Genomic DNA, 22,294 nt, shown 5'->3' with positions numbered 1-22,294 from the left:
CTGGATCTCGCTCCATGAGTTCACAGTGTAGTCTCCCTAGCCACACACCTTGACACATTGCTTCACTTGAAGTCGATGGCATCACTTTATGCTTCCGTGATAGCCAGCTTACTATGCTTCCACCAAGGAAATATGTCACGTCCGAGGTACTCTTACGGTTGTCAACAATCCCTTCATTGTCACTACCACTATAGCCAAGTAGTCTCACCATCTCCTTCTTGCTCAGCTCAAGACGAGGTTCCATTGAAGCGAGAATGTGATTGCAATCTTTCATGCCACGGCTTTCAAGTACCTTCCTTGTGTATGCCTCCTGGCATAGTGTGATCCCCTCTGGTTTTTGATTTACCTCGATCCCGATGTTGCAACTCAATAAACCTAGATCATCCATCTTGAAAAGCTCCTTCATTTGTAGCTTGAACGTTGCAATCACCTCTTCATCTGCTCCAGTTATCAACAGGTCGTCGACGTAGATGCCAACTAGTAGACGATCCCTTCCTTCACCTCTCTTGTACATCGTATGTTCTAGTGGGGCTTTCTCAAATCCAAAAGAAATCATCGTCTGGTCAAGTTTGATGTTCCACGCCCGAGAGCCTTGTCGTAGCCCGTACAAGACTTTGTGTAGCTTAACTACCTTGTGTTCCTCTCCCTCTTTGATGAATCCCGGTGACTGATTCACATACACATCTCCTTCTAACTCACAATTCAAAAGCGCGGATTTTACATCCATGTGATGTATCTTCCATGATTCCTGAAGCGCGAGAGCGATGAGTAGTCTCATTGATTCCATCTTTGCAACGGGAACGAACACTTCTTCGAAGTCCACACCTTTCTCTTGCACGTACTCTTTGGCTACTAGCCTCGCTTTGTGCTTCACGCACCCTTCGGCGTCATTCTTGATCCTAAACTCCCACTTGAGATCCATGACTTCTTCATTTTTGGGAAGATCCACAATCTCACATACATTGTTGTCGTGGATTGACCTAAACTCCTCTTCCATAGCCCGACGCCAACACTCCTTCGTATTTGCGTCCTCAAATTTCGTCGGTTCCTTGGCGCTTCCTAGACACCATCTCTCACACCTTTTCATCTTTTCCGGGTCAATTGTCCGAAGAGACTTCTCCGGATGTATGTCGAACACCAGTCCGAGATGCATAGGTGTAGATGATGGTGTCCTTTTCTCCTGTACTTTTGGAGACGATACAGAGTTTTCTGCTTCATGCATTCCTTTTGACGAAGCAGAAATACCATCCCAAGCTTCTGTAGCTAGGCTTCCTGTCACTGGTGTAACACATGGACTGTAACCTTTGGCTGGACTTCTGTCATGGTCTGTTCCAGGGCTGCAACTTGCCCCGTTCATTACGCCTCTAGCTGGACTTCCATGGCTAGTACACAACACCGGTCTTTGCTTGCTGGCAGAAACCATCGAGCTTGCTGCATCAGTGACCGAGACTTCTTTCAATGTTGTACGTTGGTGTGCCTTTGCATCAACATCACCAGCTTCAGTGTCTGCCTTCACATCAGTGCTTGAAGATGTAACACCCGCGTCAGTATCTTCAATGCGAGCTTTAGAATTTTCTCCTGTGTCCGTAGCATTTACGTCTATTGTTTCTTCGTGGAATTTTGGCGCCACGTATGCCTTCGATTTTTCTATACGCGTCGCACGAAGACTGCTTCTCCATGGTCGAGCACACGTGGCAATTGCTGCATCCGATCCAGCGAAATTAGCACTTATGCCCGTAACATCGATGTAGGTTTCGGAATCACCCTCCGTGTCCGTAGCATCGACACGAGTTTCCGAACCACGGTCTTGATAGTGAACTTTTTCTTCACGGAGTGCGACAATTTCTTTAGCCGACACTTGAAGAATTGTATCCTCCTTGTCCACGAGTTCACACATCAACATCATGTCACCTTCATCTCCTAGCTGGGCCATGAGCGCCTTCTCCTTCTGGGGATTCTTACACTCCGACTTGAAGTGTCCGAGCAGATTACAGTTGTGACAACGGATCTTCCTCTTGTCGAACTTTTTCTTTCTTGGCTTCTCCGACTGTTCGTCGGTGTCCTTTGCGGGACGGTACTTTCCGCCGCTACCGAACGCCTTGTCGAAATTGTTCTCCTTGGAAACCAATGCCTGCCACTGAGCACGCGTAAGCATCAGGTACTCATCCTGTTTCGCGTCGCCGTAACTCAACTTCATCCGCTCATCATGGGCCTTGAAGCGACCAGCCAGATCATCCAAAGTGAGAGTCTTGAGATCAACACACTGCTCGATCGCTGACACAATTGGCATGTAGCGCGGTGGAGCGGCACGTAGGAAACACCGAACCACGGAGATGTCCTCCAACTTCTCTCCGAGACTGCGAATCTCGTTTACCATCGAGGCGACCCTTGCTGCGAAGGCATCCACCGTCTCATCTTCTCCCATCCTCAGATTCTTGTAACTTTTCAGCAAAGTTTGCAAGTTCGCCTCGCGCACACGCGAGTGCCCTAGATGCAAAGTCTTGAGCGTGTCCCATGCTTCCTTCGCTGATTTCTTCGAGATTAGATGCTGCTGCACGTCCACCGGCATCACCGAGCAGATGGCCGTGATAGCCTGGCGATCCTTTCGATACAAGGCACCACCCTTCAGGTACTCCTCACTGCCGGGGTCGACGGCTTCCCAGAGCTCATTGGCCTCGAGCACCCACTCCATCATGGTCGCCCACACCACGAAGTTCCCACGGTCGAATCGTGGATACTCCGATCTCGCCGGAGCAGCAATTACTTTAGCCACACCGGAGTAATCCGCCAGCTACTTGGTCTTCTCGTCGTCCGACATGATCCTCCGTTACTAGAAGATCAACCTTGCTCTAGATACCAATTGTTGGCCCAGACCACGTCGCCGAGTACTTTCCGGCGACAGGCGGCGACCGACGACAGACGACGACAAAGCAACGCTGGCTTGTGATAGACCACCCTCAGTGTAAGGCTAGCCTCAAGCTAGCAATCTATCCTTCCGTGGACGTGTAGTACTAATACTAGTACTTCTGGCCGGAACAACACACAATACAGGCACGTAGACAACCAGCCAATCGATCTATACTTTGATCGATCAAGCACTCAGCGATGCAGTACTCAGATTGTTTGATGGCCGCAGGGGCGTGTCGCTCCTGTTGCTTCGTGTTTAACTCCAACAGAGTGACCGAGTGATAGTCACTAGTCAATTTTATTCACCATTGAGGGCACAAGTATAGTGTTGGTTGGTTCTCTTAATTTTCTTGCTCAAGTCTACCATATTTAAGCAACTACTCTAGTTGTGAATTAAATGCAAAAGAGCAGGTTTCTTGCTATAGTTGTCACTGGATCAACCTCTGTAAGTTTCAGCGGGGTATTGCTTATTGTAATTTCTCACATATACTAGTATTATCAATAGCCATTATCTGTGGCTAACTAATAAGCTCTAAATGTCTGCTCTCCAGGGAAGCCCCATGGATAACCTGCTCTCTTCAATGGCTTGTTATTACCGCCCTCGAAGATCTCTAGATTTAATCTCAAGTACATGTGTGTACTGTTCATGGATCATATCTTTTCTGCACTATTCGTGTTTGTGTGTTAACATGATTCTGTTACTTTGGTTGTGATTTGTGAACTGAATTTTATTGTCATAGTTTTTTGTATGTCAATGACTGCTCAACTTTGAAGATAGGGTTGAACTTGTGATCTGAAACTATGTGTTTATTGTTACAGTTTAGCGAATGTTCATGATCGCCCAATTTTGCAGGCAAGGTTTCAGGTTCTGAACTTCCAAACCCTGATTTAAGGTCTATTTCCATACACTGATGTGATTATATTGGGGGTTTGTGCTGGGGATTCGTTAGCTCTACATATTCATGATTCTTGTGCTACCTTCAATATGGTGCGCAATTTTGTGTTTTGATGCTTGCTGCCCAAAAATTCTTTTGATATTTTATTAAAAAAAGTGCTAAACTTGTGACCATTGTTTTTAGCCTCATGGGGTGAGCTCAGATGTTCCTCTCAAGATTTAGATAGGCAACCTAATGCATGAGCTCAGATGTTCCTCTGAAAGCCCAACATTGTGTTGCATGTGTAGTTAACTGATATGCTGATTACTCTAGTAAGTGTTTTGGTTTAGCAACTCTGGTTGATTAGTGGTCTGATCTACAGAAGATTGCACACATCGATTGACGTCCTTTACCATTTAGCAACTTATAAATTAAGCTAGCCTTTTTGGATTGATGGCTGATATGAGTATGTGCTATGAAGAATACTTGTTTCCTTTTCTAAAAAAAATGAAGAATACTCATTGATTTATGAACTATCTGAATCATGACTGATATGAATCCAAATTCAGTGTGTTGTTACTTTGTAACTTCGGTTGTCATTGTTTGTTGCAACATGTTTCTGTTATACATAAATGGTTGCGATGGGTCCAAATTATATATTTCAAATTATGGCTTCTATGAATTATGTTATACATTATTGGCCCCACAAGCTTTCCCTAGTTGTAGTACTCAAAGGCGATGGATATTCACTACCAAACCGGAATTTTCAGACTGGAGGGAAGGACTCAATTCTTTACCAGTTGCAAAGATGAACGCTGATGAGTATAATTACTAGTGTCATTAGCTCATAAATGCATGGAGAAGAGAGGTGATGAATGCATGAAGACTGGCAGGTGCACTGCACTGACCAACTGAGAGAGATTCAGAGAAATGAGAGGACCATATACAGTACTCTGTAACTATTCAGAGAAAATAGTGCACTGACCCACCAACTGAGTAATTATTGCCTCTGTATGACCCACTGAATAACTACATTCTTGATTGGGTTTATAAGTCGGGCACGCATTTTTATGTTCGAAATTTAATAGAAAAAATATATCTTTAAATTTGTCGTCAGACGAAGTTTCTAACTATATAATTGTTCTGTCATATTATATATGTTTTATTAGTCAAATCTAAGATCTAAACCCCGACTTATAAACCCAACCGAAAGTATTTACTTATTAGCGTTCCTCTTTGCAACCGGTAATAATTGAGTTCCTCTGTCCAGATTGAGATTAGGACGCGGATGCCAGTGCATCAAAATTGAAAAAATAATTTAGAAATTGCAAAAAATAATAATTGAGAATTCATGATTTTTTTAAATGAACATGATATTGTGTTATAATCATGTGAAAAGATTCGCGAAGGAATGACTTTCATGGTATTGTTGGCAAAAAAACCAAAATCGACACTATAAAAATTACTATTCACGCATAAATGCATAGAGGAGAGAAGTGATGAATGCATGAAGACTGGCAGGTGCACTGCACTGACCAACTGAGAGAGATTCAGAGAAATGATAGACCATATACAATACTCTATACTTATTCAGAGAAAATAGTGCACTGACCCACCAACTGAATAATTATTGTCTCTATATGACCCACTGAATAATTACATTAGTGGTTGGGTTTATAAATCGAGCACACGTTTTTTTGTCCGAAATTTAATAGAAAAAATTATATCTTTAAGAGAAACTCCAAAGGGCCGACCCATTTCGTCCGCCTGCGTATGTTTAGGTCGGCACGGACAAAAGTGACGGCCCAACGCGCCGACCCAAACCCAAATCACGTCTGTGTCGCGTCCGCGCCGACGCATTTGCAGGCAAAATTTGCGCTCCAAATGCGTCGGCGCGGACGCCGAACGGACGCTTCGCGCGCCTTCCCGCTGTTCGCCGCGTCCCCACATGGCGGCCGTCCAACTACCCGCTGCCCACGCGGTCAGCCTAATTTATGACGACGGGCCCACGCGTCAGCAACGGCGCTCGTTCTTTTCTAAGCCGACCATGCGGCGGGGCCGTCCTCATCCAAACTCGCCGTCCCCATCTGCCGTCCTTTGCTCCCTCGTCGCTGGCAAACCCTAGCCACCACAAACCACAACGAGATGGGCCTCTTCTCCGGCGCCAGCGGTAGCAATGCCAAGGGCAAGTCCCCCGACACCCCTTTCCTCCCGCCTCCGCCGCGCGCCGGCAGAGGCAGCGCGTGAACGTGCCAGTGCACCAGGCGGAGTGCACTGGCAGCACCGCCAGCCTCTGCCGTATCCCGACGTGACGCTGCCGCACGACTGGCATCTGGATCCAGAGAGGATCCCAGTGCCGGCGGCGCCGCGGTCGGCTCGTGCTCACGCGGAGGAGGTGCGGCGCTGCTGACGCCGGAGCAGCGCCGCGAGGCCACCTACGCAACCGACTCGCCCAACTGGGCGAGGTGGTTTGCCTTCGAGCACGAGGAGGCGAGGCGACGGGGCGTGCGCGAGGTCGACCGGAGGTTGCCGCCACCGACGCTCGTCGTCCGCGAGGAGGACCAGGTGGCGGAGGACGCCTACCAGGCGGCACTTGCGGCCGTCTTCCGGGAGAGCGAGGAGAACGAGCGGCGCAGGGCGGAGGCGGAAGAGGAGGCTCAGTACGAGGCGGCAATGGCGCAGGCCCTTAACCTCTCCGCGGCGGGCGACAGCGTGGTGCCTCCGGTTGCCCCGCCGTCCCCCATCAATTCGGAGGCGGAGCCCAAGCCGTCCCCCATCGAGCGCTACTCCTGGACGGGAGTAGTGCGCGAGTGAGTACGCGCGCCGCCGGTCTGGATGGGAGCGACGCCGGCGCAGGAGCAGGCGTACCTCGAGCACTGGCGCAGCATCAGGGTGGCCGAGGAGCGCCACGACGGCGAGTACCTCGAGATGCTCAAGCGCAACCTCGAGGAGGAGCAACGCGAGGCCGAGGAGGAGGCGCGCCAGGCCGCGGCTGCACAAGCGGCCGCACAACCCCCCGCGCCGGCACTGCCTGCGCCAGCACTGCCCGACATGACGGCGCTCTGGTACACGGCGTTCGCCTGGGCCGGGCTGGCGCCGACACTCATCGACCTCACGGACCCCGAGGACGACGACGAGGACGCCTAGGGCAGCGTGCCGCCTCGTAGTTTAGGCTGTTTTTATTTTTTTTAAATGCAAATGTGGACGCGTGGACTCTTGCCGGCTTCATGGCCGGCTTTAATGTTTAATTAATGCTGTTTTTCTTTTTTAATATGCATGCGTTCATTTTTTTTCGCCGTCAAAAATGGGCTCGGGCCAGCGTTGGGCGCACGTGCCGACCCAAGTGCGGAAGCGAACATCCGTATCCGTCTGGCCGACCCAAAAGGACAAAAAGTGGACCAAATCGCCGTCCGTTTGGGTCCGTCCATTGGAGTTGCTCTAAGTTTATCGTCAAACAAAGTTTCTAACTATATAATTGTTCTGGCATATTATAAATGTTTTATTAATCAAATCAAAGATCTAAATCCTGACTTATAAACCCAGCCGAAAGTATTTACTTATTAGCGTTCCTCTTTTCAACTGGTAATAATTGAGTTCCTCTGTGCAGATTGAGATTGGGACGTGGATGCCAGTGCATCTAAACTGAAAAATTAATTTAGAAATTGCAAAAGAAAAATCCAAAATTCATGATTTTTTTTAAACAAACATGATATTGTGTTATACTCATGTGAAAAGATTCACGAAGCAATGACTTTCATGGTATTATGCGCAAAAGAAACCAAAATCGACACTATATAAAAGTTACTATTCACGCTTTTATACTCACAAATTTTATTTTTTACCTTGAAGTCATTCTTTCGCGAAACTTTTTATACGAGTATAACACTAGACCACATATGTTTCCAAAATGTTTCAAGAAATTTTTGAATTTTTTGCAATTTCTTAATTATTTTTTCAATTCAGGTGCATTGGGATCCGACATCCATTAGGTATTTTCGGTATAGATTGCTTTTGAGTACTGCATAGGAGTAATTTACCACCTGACAAATGCCTTCATGAAGGAGTGAGAGGGGGTAAATGCATGATTTGGACTGACAAAGTAACTGAGAGAGATTCAGAGAAATGAGAGGAGAGTTTTTTTTTTGATGGTGCTACGGCGGGCTTACGTCGGCCTGAACCATTTTCATTATCATAGATGAGATTGAGATACAACACAACGGCTACAAAAATAGCACCCGACACATGTCAAAGGATACAGAGAACAAAAGAGAAGGCACAAGGAACAACAGAGAAGAACAAGAAATGAACTTTGGCAAGCAGCCAACACCAAGAGCTTAGCACTCATCACCACTAGTCAGACCAAGAAGAGCGGGGACAAGTATTTTTGGATCAGTCGAAAAGAGATACGTCACCGAGAAGACGTAGAGAAGAAGTCGCCTGCTGCCCTGCAATCACCCTGTACCTTGAAGAACTAGGAGAGTCGCAGCCACTGTCGAAGGGCTTCCCACTACCCAGCCACAACGAGACGGAGAGAGTCGCAGATCGTGCCGAAAGGCCATGTTCCATCGAGACAGCACTGCACCTCCTCTGGGCCACACCACGGCCACCATCACAAATAGAGGGAACCAGAACACTATGCAAGGCAACCAAACTCAGGCGTCGTCGAAGGGCACCGAACTCCGAGACCTTACCGCCGCCATGAGCCCCCAGGAGATAGGTCAACCAACAGCACCAGGATGACCAAGGAATTGTCGCTGCCATAGATCACTTCCACCGCCACCACCCTACACTCCAACAACCCAACAAGCACTCCAACCCAGACATCAAGCTACCAACAACAGAATTGTGGCTCCAAAAACAACGCCCCCAAGGGGGATAAATGACATCAAGATGCCATCGCTGTCCGATCCAGAGATGGATCTGAGGCTTTCGCCCGGGGCACATGAATGAGCGGGCAAGGTAGCTTCCCGATGACGCCTTCATGAAGGGAAGCGGTGCCGAAGGGCTGGGGGGCTGGGGAGGGTCGCCCGGCTTGGGGGGGGGGGGGGGGGGGGGGGGTTGGGGTGTGCTCGCAGAATCAATGAGAGGAGAGTAAATGCAGTGAAGCATGGCTGGTGGCTGCTGGACAGACCATATACAGTGGTATATAATTATTTTCTCTGAATCCCTATGTCTCTATGACTCGCTGAATAAACACATCTGCCAAAAGCACTACTGTTCAGAGGGGTCGTGGGGGCTCTGTATCTCGCTAGTGCTAGTACTAGTAATCTCCTTTATTCGAAAAGCGTACTGCTAGTAATTTTCTCTCTTGAGTGACTGCTGCCTTCCACTGAGTGCTCCCTTATTCTCCTATCAGTCCTCTTCAATTCATGATCTCTCAGTTTATTGTTACAGTTTATTAACTGAAACTATGTGTTTAATTATTGTTACAGTTTAGCCTATGTTCATGATCTATCAGTTTTGTAGGTATGGTTTCAGGTTCTGTTACAGTTTAACGTATGCTCATGAACTGAAACTATGCTTTCCCTAGTAGGAGCAGTACCCAAAGGCATTGAGTATTTCACTACCAAACCAAAAATTTCAAACTGAACGGAGGGACCCAATTATTTACCGGTTGCAAAGATGAACGCTAGACGCTAGTGAGTAAAATTAATAGTGTCATAGCCTGAGAAATGCATGAAGGATGGAGAGATGGTAGATGCATGAGGGAGATTCAGAGAAATGAGAGAGAGATGGTAAATGCCTGGGAGGTGCACGAGGGAGATTCAGAGAAATGAGAGGACCATATACAATTATTTTCTCTCAATCACTGTCCCTGTATGACCCACTGCACTGAATGATTACATGAGCCAAAAGCAGTACTATTCAGAGGCATCTTGGGGGCCAAAAGTGTATCTCTTGACTTGCTGTTGCTGGTCTGTTGCTGGTCTTCCTCTGTATCTCAGTCCTCATCTCCACCACCGACAGAGTGCTCCCTTCCTCTCATCTCAGTCCTCCTCTTCTCCATTGCGCTGCCTGGAATAAGATCGATCCGCCTTGTTGTTTGGTGAGCTCATCTAATCTCCGCCCCTGACACCTGTGGAGCAGAGGTATATTTCTTTCCAGCTGAAGTAAAGTACGCTTGGATCTAAAAACTTACTTCTCCTGCTTCACTGCTTGCTTGGGAGTCTGATCGATTTGTGTTGGTTGAATCATTTGGGGTGGCAGTGGAACAGCTAGCAAGAACCACTGAGTTTCCGGTCATTATTCAGAGCACCACACATCGAATCCACTGACCTGGTAACTTTGTCTCATCTTTCTTGCTACTGAAATCTTCCACATCCCGACCTTCCTTGTTCATCTGCTGATTTCCCAGATTATACTTGCAGACTGAGTGAAGCGACCTCCACGAAGCGCCGTCACGGATCTGGCCTCTGGTGCCCAGCCGCCGCTTTCGCTTCGTTGTCCGACGAGGCCACCGCCGCTGTGTTCTGCTCTGCCGTGAAGCACAAAAAGGTGGAGTCTTCCTCTGCTCTTTCTCCATCGGCGGCGCTCTGACCGTTTTTTTACAAGTTATTGGATCTAAAAAGGGAGTTCTCATGCTTGAATGTCTGATTTGTGTTGCCTGGTTCCGGGGTGTCAGTGGAACAGCAAGCAAGAACCGCGGAGTTTCCAGTAAGATTCCAGGGTGGGGTCGTGGGGCTCTGTATCTATCTAGTACGGAGTACCAATGTATTAAGCAGTTTACTCTCTTGACCGCTGTTGAACAGATCCATCCGCCTTGTTGCTGATCTCATCCAACCTCCGGGTATGTTTCTTGTCGATTTGTTTCCAGTAAAGTAGCAATGCTTGGGTCTGAAATGTTATTGCTTCTCCTGCTTGACGAGTCTCATCGATTTGCGTTGGTTGAATCCAGGGTGCTAGTTTCCAGTGATTATTCAGAGCACCATGATAGCGGCCTGGTAAAAATTTCCCTCCCATCTCTCTTGCTATTCTCTTCTTATTAATCTGCTGATTTGCTAGATTGTAAGTTCTTACTTATTCATCCAGATCGAGTGAAGCGGCCAGTTCTTACTTATTCTGCTCTGCTCTGCCATCCGACGCTGACGCCGCGACTGTTTTCTGCTCTGCCGTGAAGCATCAAAGGTCCGAATCTCGCAGTTTGGATTGGCAACTCAGTTCTAGAGGAGCTCGTTGAAATTAAGTTTGGATTGGGTTACAGCTCCCCTTATTCATCTATTTTGCAGGTTTCCGGTCATTAATCAGAGCACCATGCATAGAATCCACTGACCCGGCTATAAGTTCTTATAAGATATTTGGTGCCCACAGCGCGACCGTCGGCCGTTTGTGTTCTGCTCTCCTGTGAAGCATCAAAGGTGGGTGGGCTTGGTCCAGATCCTTACATTCACCCATTTGGCTTAGCAACTCAGTTCTAGAGCTCGGATTGTGTTACAGATCCCTAAATTAATTGATTTGCAGGTTTCCAGCTGATTGATCCAGCGAGCTCTCATGGATATTGTCACGGGTGCCATTGCCAAGCTGATCCCCAAGCTGGCCGACCTACTTGTGGGGGAGTACAAGCTGCACAAGAACGTCAAGAAAAATATCGAGGACCTCCTGAAGGAGCTTGAGAGCATGAACGTTGCCCTCATCAAGATTGGTGAGGTGCCGCGGGACCAGCTCGACAAACAAGACAAGCTCTGGGCCGATGATGTCAGAGAGCTCTCCTACGTCATCGAGGATGTCGTTGACAAGTTCCTCGTACGAGTCGACCATATTCAGCCTGACGACGCCACAAACAAATTCAAGGGGCTCATGAAGAGGACGACCAAGTTGCTGAAGAAAGTCAAGGATAAGTATGGGATAGCTCACGCAATCAAGGACATCCAGGAGCAACTCCAGAAGGTGGCCGCTAGGCGTGACAGGAACAAGGTAGTTGTTTCTAATCCTACGGAACCAATTACTATTGATCCTTGTCTTCGAGCTTTGTACGCAGAAGCGACAGAGCTAGTTGGCATATATGGGAAGAGGGATGAGGAGCTCATGAGGTTGCTCTCCATGGAGGGTGATGATGCCTCTAAGAACAGACTAAAGAAGGTCTCCATTGTTGGATTTGGAGGATTGGGCAAAACCACTCTTGCTAGAGCAGTATACGAGAAGATTAAAGGTGATTTCGATTGTCGGGCATTTGTTCCCGTCGGTCAGAACCCTGACATGAAGAAGGTTTTAAGGGATATCCTCATTGATCTCAGCGACGGCAACCCTCAGTCAGATCTTTCAATACTGGATGTTAATCATCTTATTAAAAAGCTTCATCAATTCCTGGAGAACAAGAGGTATGCATCACTTACAGAAAAAATTAAAACTATTATCAATTTTGTTTCCTATGCTAGTTGTACAAGTAATATTGTAATAGTGTATAAATATATTTGATGTCACACGCGGAAGGGTTCAGAATACTTTTTTCATCAAGGTCACCCTTACCGACATATGCAGTTTGCACTAGACTGTAAACCTTATATATATTCTTCCCTCCATTGTCAAAATAATAAGCAAGTACTTCTTGTTGCATTCATTACAATATATAGGCTAGATTTTTCCATCCTTTATAAAAATAGTTGGCAAGTACTTCTTGTTGTATTCATTGCAATGGCTGAACTTACTGGCATCAGTCGAAGCAATCCATCTGAACATTTTACATTTCACCAAGTGAGTGTAGTGACAACTGTAACAAATAATACACCAAAAGGAAAGGACGAAAAGAGGAAGATAAATGTTACAAACATTTAAATCAAACTTATTTCTATATTTCTCCTTACCCCACCCATTTAAAGCACATATTTTAAAGGGTGGCAATGTGCGCAAATGCTGCCCTTGAAAGTTCCTAAAATATTTACATTTTATTGAATATTGATGACCAAACAAGTTAAATTGTCTCTTCATTATCACATTATATTTCCATGCATGCCTTTCTGAAACTTGATATCAGCAAAATATAGACGAAAGGATAATGCCACACAATCTAAGTCTCCAAGAAGTTCATTAGCTGTCACATATTAAATTAGTGGGCCAATCTGTACCAGGGACTTTTTGATATATCTACCCGACCATTTGAATTTCTGAAGTTGGTTGTATTTTACGTATGGTCATTGATCCAACAACTTGCCATTTGTGTTTTACTCCCTAGAATCTTAAATATTTGTTCATTTTGTTCATCATCTGATTGGAGGCTCATAATGCATGCTTCATGAGAATCAGATTATCGAGTTTGAGATGCATCCTTCTTACTAGTTTGTTTCTAAATATATGCCCTTATAGTTGTATATTTCTACCCATATATTCATATGATTCTCAACTTTGTGATATGTATATACCTTACACTGATACTCTGAACTAATGTAGGTATCTTGTCATAATTGATGATATATGGGATGAAAAATTGTGGGAACACATCAACTTTGCTTTCTCCAACAGGAATAATCTAGGCAGTCGACTAATTACGACAACCCGCATTGTCAGTGTCTCCAATTCCTGTTGCTCGTTGGACCATGATTCGGTTTATCAAATGGAACCACTTTCTGTTGATGACTCCAGAAGACTCTTCTACAAAAGAATATTTCCATTCGAGAGTGGATGTCCAAATGAATTTGAACAAGTGTCTACAGATATTCTGAAGAAATGTGGTGGGGTACCACTAGCCATCATTACTATTGCTAGTGCTTTGGCTGGTGGCCAGAAGGTGAAACCAAAGTGTGAGTGGGATGTTGTGCTCCAATCCCTTGGCTCTGGACTAACAGAAGATAATGGTTTAGAGGAGATGCGGAGAATACTCTCTTTCAGCTATTATAATCTACCGTCCCATCTGAAAACTTGTCTACTATACCTATGTATATATCCAGAAGATAGCACGATTGATAGAGATGGACTGATATGGAAGTGGGTGGCCGAAGGATTTGTCCACCATGGAGATCAAGGGACCAGCCTGTTTTTGGTCGGATTGAACTACTTCAACCAGCTCATTAATAGAAGTATGATCCAGCCAATATATGATCCTCTCGGCCAGGTATATGCTTGCCGTGTACATGATATGGTTCTGGACCTTATCTGCAACTTGTCACATGAAGCAAAGTTTGTTAATCTATTGGATGGCACTGGGAATCACATCATGTCTTCACAAAGTAATATTCGTCGTTTGTCTCTTCAGAATAAAAATGAAGACCATCAAGCCAAGCCTCTCACAAATATCATGAGCATGTCACAAGTGAGGTCAATTACCATCTTTCCACCTGCTGTTAGTATCATGCCAAGTCTGTCAATGTTTGAAGTTCTGCGTGTACTTGATCTGTCGCATTGTAATCTGGGAGAAAGTAGCAGCCTGCAGCTTAACCTCAAGGGTGTTGGACACTTAATTCACCTAAGGTACCTTGGTCTATCAGGTACCAAAATCAGTAAGCTTCCGGCTGAGATAGGAAACCTGCAGTTTTTGGAGGTGTTGGATCTTGAAAGGAATTATGGGCTACATGAATTGCCTTCCACTGTTTTTAATTTGCGAAGATTAATCTACCTAAATGTTTTTTCCAGTAAGGTGGTTCCAACTCCTGGTGTGTTGCAGAATCTGACATCCATTGAAGTGTTGAGGGGAGTCTTGGTCTCTCTGAACATTATTGCACAAGAGCTTGGCAAACTGGCAAGGCTGAGGGAGCTTCAGATTTGCATCAAGGATGGTAGTTTGGATTTGTATGAATGTTTCGTGAAGTCTCTGTGCAACCTACATCATATCGAAAGCCTAAGTATTAGTTGCAATTCCGAAGAAACATCTTTTGAACTGATGGATCTCTTGGGAGAACGCTGGGTGCCTCCTGTACATCTCCGCGAATTTGCGTCATACATGCCCAGCCAACTCTCTGCACTGCGAGGGTGGATAAAGAGAGACCCCTCACATCTCTCGAACCTCTCTGATTTAATCCTCCATTCAGTGAGGGAAGTGCAGCAGGAGGACGTGGAAATCATTGGGGGGTTGTTGTCCCTTCGCCGTCTCTGGATAACGAGCACCCACCAAACACAACGGCTGCTAGTCATCCGTGCAGATGGGTTCCGCTGTATGGTAGAGTTTGAGTTGGATTGTGGATCAGCAGCGCAAATTAAGTTTGAACCAGGAGCTTTGCCTAGGGTGGAACGAGTTTGCTTCAGCCTGGGTGTGCGCGTGGCGAAAGAAGATGGAAACTGTGGTTTCGACTTGGGCCTGCAGGGGAACCTGCTCTCCCTTCGGCGGGGTGTCTGGGGCGGCCTGCAGGTCTGGGTTCGTATGTATTGTGGTGGAGCGAGGGTTGGGGAGGCAAAGGAAGCGGAGGCTGCGGTGAGGCGCGCCCTCGAAGCCCATCCCAACCATCCCAGGATTTATATTGACATGTGGCCGCGTATAGCAGAAGGTACTCACGCTGCACCTAACTACTCACGCTCAACTCCCATCCCAATCATCCCCCGATTAAGTACATGTTTTTTTTCTCAATGACGGACTGACCTTATTACTTTCTGCATTGATTTTGATCTCTGAATCTACCAAGATGCTCATGATGACGATTTGTGTGAGGACGAGGAGAACTGATTTCTGATCCAGAGCGTCTCACATTGCATCAGATGTGCTCTCAGGTATGTAGCAGATATTTGCCTATTATGTTTTCCATCTTTCTCCATCGTCTAGAGCTCATCTTGTCATCCTATTGATCAACTATGCTATAACGGCTGTATGGAAATTAGAAACAGATTAATGTATTTACAAAAATTGCTAGACATAAGTATCTGATCAGAAAATTGAACTTGGCAGTTTAGTGTGGAACTTGCCCGACTCTTTTCTGGCAAGGGCTGATGAACAAATTTGTAGAAGGATAGTTAGTAAAGGGGAATTGGGGATAGAACTAGAATTTAGGAACATTTATGGACTGGGGGGGGGGGGGGGGGGGGGTTACTGTTTTAGGTGACTAGTCCAGGTTATATAATTTATCTTTATGTAAGCATATCTGTGTCGTGCTACATGCTAATTTCACTGCTCTAAAATTTAGAGGGGATCTATATGGTGAAACTGCTGAGCTATCACATCGATTGCTTGCTAATCGTGAAGGTTTTAGTCTTGCGGAATGAGCAAGATTCATGTAGATGACCCCACAAAATAAATATTCATGTAATGGCTTTTAGAGAAGAATGGAGTATTTTCTGTGCGTCCTATGTTTATAGCTTTGAAAGCTCAACAAGTGAAATGGCCATAAAGAAAATTTTGGTATGTAAAAGTTCCGCTTAAGATTATAGTATTTTTGTGGTTAGCATTCAGAAATAGTATCAGCAGAGATAATGTGAATCATAGAGGTAGTGTGGTACAGGGAACTGTCTTTTTTGCAGTAGAAAAGAGTCAGTGGATTATATCTTCTGTAATTGTTTGGTTGCTTGTTATATTTGCTTTTTATTTTGATATAGTCCTGTTAGCATGGAGGGATTTTGTGATTGGGTGATGAATTTCAGGGGTAAAGATGGGAATCTGAATTTTGCTAGGGCGGCGGCTGTTATTTGGTCTATTTGGAAAACAAGCAATGATAATTGCTTGAAAAATATTTTTCCTATGGATCCCATCTGTGTGTAGGTTGCAAAGTTGCATATTGGATGTTTGTAGCTTACAGAGAAAAGAATTGCACGATGTGCAGGTAGCAGGGGCGTGGGGTTACTGCTGGTGGGCACCGGCCGTGCGAAGAATTGAAGATGGGAAAGTTTCGAGCTTCGCTGGAAGTTGTGTGATGTGGTTCTTTTAAATGGCAGCTGCTTGCAGAAAGAGATATTGCTTGGTTTTGTAATGAATAAGTAAGAGTGTTGTAGTGAATTGATCCTTACAAGGATAGCTTGCTTTGCTTCAGTTGAGGGCCATCGTTGCTGCTCTGTTTTGCTCTGTTTTTTGTTTTTAAGCTGAACCAGAGAACCTTAAGGTATATTTTCAGTTTCGTGATAAATGAAATGGGGGGCTCCTTTTTCGGTAAAAAAAAGCTTTTTGGTAAATGGGGGGCGCACCTGAGCTCCTTAATTTGAATAAAAACTGCGGCTTACGGTTGGGATTTTCTACTTAAGAAAATATTTACTAGTTCTACCAACATGGTTCTGTTACATACAAATGGAAAGTGTGCTTCCAACTAACAGGTGGACTAGTATTTTATACAAATGCATGTGTACCCCATGGTAGCAAATTATTTTTGTATTTTCAAAAGCATCGTTGCAAAGCCAGGACAGGGCTATATATTTGTGCCGAATTAACCGGACCAATCTCCTAGTTTTTCATTTTCTCTGTGTATGAAATGTGGGAACATCATGTCCTCAGACAAGGTTCGTTAATAAATCCCTTGCAAAAAGGGTTGAATAAAAATATATACGTTTATGGCAATTAGAATAGGAACAGAAAAGTACTTGGTTATAGTGTGCACTCTGCTACACCTAATTAACATGTTCTTTTATTTTTTTTGTATGTATATATGCATGCTTCATTTTTTGTGATTACTCACATAATTTCACCCTTTCTGTTTTCAAGACAGTCATGGACGACGCCGTTTACACATACCTGGGTTGGATTTGGGGCCAGTTTCGAAGAAAAAACGATGTGGACTATGACATGGCGGTCAAACCCAGGCGACATGACAAGTTTTGGTTAAAACCGTATCCACATTGGACAAAAACCACCCGAAGCGATACAAGGGACTGAACTAATCTGGTTTGAGAAGCTGAGGGACTAAGGTTTGCCGGTTTTAAAGTTGAGGGACCATTTCTATACTTTCGAGAAAGTTCAAGAACGGAATATATACTTTTCCCTATTTATAATATTAAGTGAATTATATATTTATTATGCTACCAAATTGGAAACTACTGTTAAACGGTGAGCTAGCAACAACGCCTTTGTTCTGAACTTGTATAAACCGTAAAAGTGGCCTTTGTTGTGAACCAGTAAAATGCAAAGAACAATGGCTTTGCATGGTATAAACTATAAAAAAACGTGATGTTTTATGGCACCGTGGGCACTTTTAAAAATTCTGAATAAAATTTGAAAAACTCAAAAAATTGAAAAAATGCAAACAATTTTTGGAAACGGGAACATTGTTTTAAACCCCCTAAATGTATTGAAAACGCGAACATTTTTTTAAAAAAATTGGAACAATTTTAAAATTCCTAAACAATTTTTGGATACATGAACATTCTTGAAAAATGGGAGTATTTTTTTAATCTCGTGAACAGAATTTGAAAACCAAAATTTGTTTTAAAAAATTGCGGACATTTTTTAAAAGTCCCAAACAAAATTTGAAACATAGACATTAATTGAAATTTTTCAACAATTCTTGAAACTGGGAATATTTAACGAAACTCGTGAAAAAAATGTGAAACAAGAACATTTTAAAAAAAATTGTGAACAAATTTTGAAACGGGAACATTTTTTGAAACCCGCGAACAAAATTTTAAAAGATGAACTACTTTAAAAATTTAAAAGACCTCTTTCTAAAATTTTGTGAGAAATTTTTTGAATGGAAAGTTTTGAAATTCCTGAACAAGTTCTGTAAAGTTGTGAAATTTTTAAGAAAACATAAAGAAAAGAAATAAAAATGAAAAAAGAAAAGAAATGGGTAAAGAAAAACAAAAAATAAAAAGAAAAGAAACCAAAAAAGCAGTCCAAAAGAGGTTCAGGAACCTTCTAGAAGGTTCGTAAAACCGGTAGAAACCAGTGCTGGAGCCTTCGAGAGGGTTCCCAAAACCAGATGCGATCTAGTCATTAGCTATCGTAGATGGGCCGGTCTAGTCGTTAGATTAGTGTCGTCGATGTGTGCGTTACCTCGACAGTTTGACGCAGAGAGAGTCAAATAGGAAATCGCCAAAAGCGTATGCTTGATGTTCACGCCAATCCATTTCAGCCTTAAATTTGGGCCTGAAATGCGTCGGAGCGGACATGAAGCGGATGCGCCGCGCGTTCCCTTGGTGTCCTTCACGGTCCCACATGGCAGCCGGCAAATGATCGAATGCGGTCATATTAATAGCGGCCACCAACACCCAGCCCACACGTCTGCCAATGGAAGCGTCACGAGGCCGTCATCTTTTAATCCATGTGTGCCCGGGGGGGGGGGGGGGGGTGGCCTCATCTACTTCTACTGCCCGTCCACATCTAATCGCCCCTCCTGCTTCCTCGCCGGCGACAACCAAATTCTAGCCATGGGTTTATTCAGCGGCTCTGGCAAGAACAAGAGAAAGTTCGCCCCCGGCGCTTCCTCCTCCCGCGCTCTTCCTTCTCCGCCGCCGCTGGCGCCTACCCCCCTCCCCCCCCCCCCACGAGGCAGTGGCTGCACATCCCGGTGGCACCAAGCGCGGTGGCACTGGGAGGAGGAGGACCGCCACCAGAAGGAGGAGCAGCGCGCCCGCCTCGCCTCATTGCCGCATCAGTCGCTGGAGGAGGCAATCCTGGCGGCCTATGAAGCCACGTTCGGCTGGGCTGGGCTGCCTCCCGTCGTCATCGACCTCATCGGCGGCGACGACGACGGCAAGGGCATGGGCAACGTCGATGACTAGGGCATCCTGCAGTCGTTTTTTATGTTTAATTACTGTTTAAGTGGACTTTGGCTAGCGTTGACCAGCCACTTATGTTTAATTAAGTTTTCTAAATTTATTTCGGTCATGCGGGCTAAAAATGGGCATGCCTCCTGTTGGGCACACCTGCCGACCCATATCGAAAAGCGAACGCGCATGTCCGTCTGGGCGATCCAAACGGACGAAAAGCGGACAAAGCGCGCGTCCGTTTCGGTCGACGCGTTGGAGTTGCTCTAAAAGTCGATATAATACTAAGCAATGTTGTACTATCTAATATGGATATGTTTTATAATTCAGTGCGTTCCAAATTGCAAATACTGCTTTAAATGCAAAAGAAAAATCTACAACATAGGAAATACCCCTCTTATATATAAAGAACATGTCCTAATTTTTCTCAGATTATATCAAAACTTACTTAGTTACATCATCTTAACCTAGTATTATCAAATTTGTAATGATTTGATTTCATGACATCACAATTTTAACGGCCGCATGTTTATGTCTAAACTAGCATCTATTTACAAGCATAACCTAGGTCACTTTTAGACTAAATAACTGTGACAGAAGCAACAGGTGTGCGGTAGACGCAACGCGGGGGCCAATAGGGGCATGAAGATTTCAAAATTGATGGATACATTGACTAGCTCAGCTTGTTATCGACATTGCCTAGTATTACATGCCCCCCTCCTCCCCCCCTTCTTTTTTTACAAAAAATGAATTTCGCCCCGCTTTATGTATAAAGCAACGATCATCCACAACCCCGCATAAACGCACGCCATTACAACACACGCACACACACTACTAGGAAAAAGCCTATAGCGGCGCGGGGTAAAGGACTAGTAGGTGCCCACGCTACTACTAGGGTGCTACAGCTAACTGATAGTAGTAGCACGGGTGCTACATCCGTTAGTAGTAGCGTGTGTCTGGACCCTCGCTACTACTAACTAATTAGGAATTAAAAAAAATTCCAGCCATGGTTGCTGCTGTTGGGCGTCATCGTCCCCTCCATCCATGGCTGATGCTGATCTTGGAGGGGGTGAAGTCGTCCATGGTGATAGTGCTTCCCATCCAACTCTTCCCCACACCTCCCCATCATATATTAGAAAATTCTTAAATGTGTATACAAAAATGTTTCAGCCGTATAAAAAATGTACAATACGTAAAAAAATTAGACATCAAAACATATGTTAGAACAAAAATGTAGGGAAAATGTACAAAAATGAATGAAAAAATTTAGACATCAATACGTATATATTTTGAAAAATTAATCATGTATTCAAAATATGTTACATGTGTATGAAAAAATTAGGCATCAAGGACATATATATTTTCAAAAATATTAAAACATATATTAAAAATGTTCTTGATGTAAACGAAAATATATAATTTGTATGAATAAAAGTATACATCTGTTGAAAATGAAAGAAACAAAATATAAATCCAAAAAAAACCGATATAGAAACACATACAATTGAAACCCAAAAGGACAGCCAAAAAGAACACATCAAGAAGAGAAAAGGAAAAGAAAAATTCCTATGAAAAGCAATGAAGAAAACAATAAAAACACAAAGGACAAAAGAGAAAAAAAAAACCCTATAAAAACCATAGAAAACCCCCATACAAAACAAAATGATAACAAAGAAAACCAATAAAAAGAAAAAGAAAACACAAAAAAGAAGAAAATAAGAAAACTATTGAAAATAAAAGAAAGCTGTAGAGAAAAACACAGGAAAAAGAGAGAAAAAACCAATGCCCATATGCTCATGTGAAGAGTGGAATAGAAGACATACCAAGTCCTTGACACCAATGCCACTCACGGGCGGCAAACCACATGTTCATAGGAGCCACAAAATTTGTTGCACTCCAATAGGATGAAGCTCCACCTCTTTTTAAGTGACACATCACCCGGTCACTCTCAAATTTGTAGGGCTCAAACTTTTTATATTCATGGAAGAAAGCATGGCCCCTCTTTCGAAATGTTGAACCTTTTTGTTCGGCGCCCATTTGGGGATCTTGTCCAATTTCCATCCAAGCCTCGCAAAGCAACTTGTCCTCATCCTCCATGTATGTTTCGGTCCTCACGCTTTGCTGCCTCCTTTGTGACCAAGCTTGATGAGATAACTCCTCCCCAAACAGTAGTTCTTCCTCGATGTCAACATTCTCCTGGACTTTCGTCTATTGTCCTTGCGTTTCTTTAGCTCAATCCCTTGGCCGCCCACATTGATGATCTCCTCCATGAGATCATCGTAGTAGTTTGGATCATCTGGCGTCGGGGTCGGCATTCCACCAAACAAGTTGCGGGCATCGGGTAAGTTGGCTGGGGAGACAACCCGTGAGCACTTCCCAAGTGTCCCGGTATACTGTCTGGTCACAGGTGTGGCGTTGAGATCAATGGGGGGCACCAAGGGGATGACCGACACATCATTACCCATTTCCGCCAAGCCGTGCCGAGGTGAGATGGAGAAGCGAGAGGTCGTCGGGTCGTGTCTGGAAAGGTAAGCATACATCGACGATGATGTTGACGTGCCGGCTGCCGTCGTGGCGGTGGCGAGAAGGGCCAGCTCAAGGAACCCCACCAGGAGGAGGGCAGTTTGTGCGGCCTTGACGGCGATGGCGTCGGTGTCCTCAGTGGCAGTGGCAGCGGTGGTGGTGGAGGGGTCTTCTTTTGCCTTCTCCTTCCTCCTCCGGTTGGCCTGCTTCGTCGTTTCGGATGATTTGTACTTCGGGGTGATCTCCATCTTTGGCTTCTTCGGGGCCACGGCGGGGACGAGGCGGCGGCGGGGTTGGGCACGTCAGGGCGTCAGCCATGACTCTAGGAGAGAGGGTTTTGGGGATAGGAATGGTGGGAGTGGCGATGGTGTGCCATCGACTGGCAGGCTGGGAAGGACAAGGGAAGGACTTTGCGGGTATCCACAACATGTCCGGACAGATGCAAACCC

At 45.0% G+C, this 22,294-nt stretch overlaps 1 protein-coding gene and 1 pseudogene across 1 annotated transcript; both read left to right on the top strand.

Moving 5' to 3' along the window:
• The first annotated feature begins 5,927 nt into the window (after positions 1-5,927).
• Positions 5,928-6,929, top strand: LOC147988526 (uncharacterized; annotated as a pseudogene).
• A 2,755-nt stretch (positions 6,930-9,684) lies between these two features.
• On the top strand, positions 9,685-16,785 carry LOC125543221 (disease resistance protein RGA5-like). The gene is made up of 11 exons (XM_087544566.1): positions 9,685-9,871; positions 9,990-10,061; positions 10,151-10,277; positions 10,405-10,569; positions 10,678-10,723; positions 10,812-10,907; positions 11,009-11,137; positions 11,241-12,097; positions 13,164-15,190; positions 15,326-15,410; positions 16,454-16,785. Exons 8-10 carry the CDS (start codon positions 11,271-11,273, stop codon positions 15,364-15,366), a joined length of 2,895 nt encoding a protein of 964 aa, XP_087400692.1. The 5' UTR covers positions 9,685-9,871; positions 9,990-10,061; positions 10,151-10,277; positions 10,405-10,569; positions 10,678-10,723; positions 10,812-10,907; positions 11,009-11,137; positions 11,241-11,270; the 3' UTR covers positions 15,367-15,410; positions 16,454-16,785.
• The last annotated feature ends 5,509 nt before the right edge of the window (positions 16,786-22,294 follow it).

This window comes from Triticum urartu, chromosome 1A (assembly GCF_056163025.1).
Source record: "Triticum urartu cultivar PI428250 chromosome 1A, HENAU_Tu73, whole genome shotgun sequence".
Lineage (NCBI taxonomy): Eukaryota > Viridiplantae > Streptophyta > Magnoliopsida > Poales > Poaceae > Triticum > Triticum urartu.
Note: the sequence above shows the minus strand (reverse complement) of the source record. Positions and strands in the feature narration are given on the sequence as shown.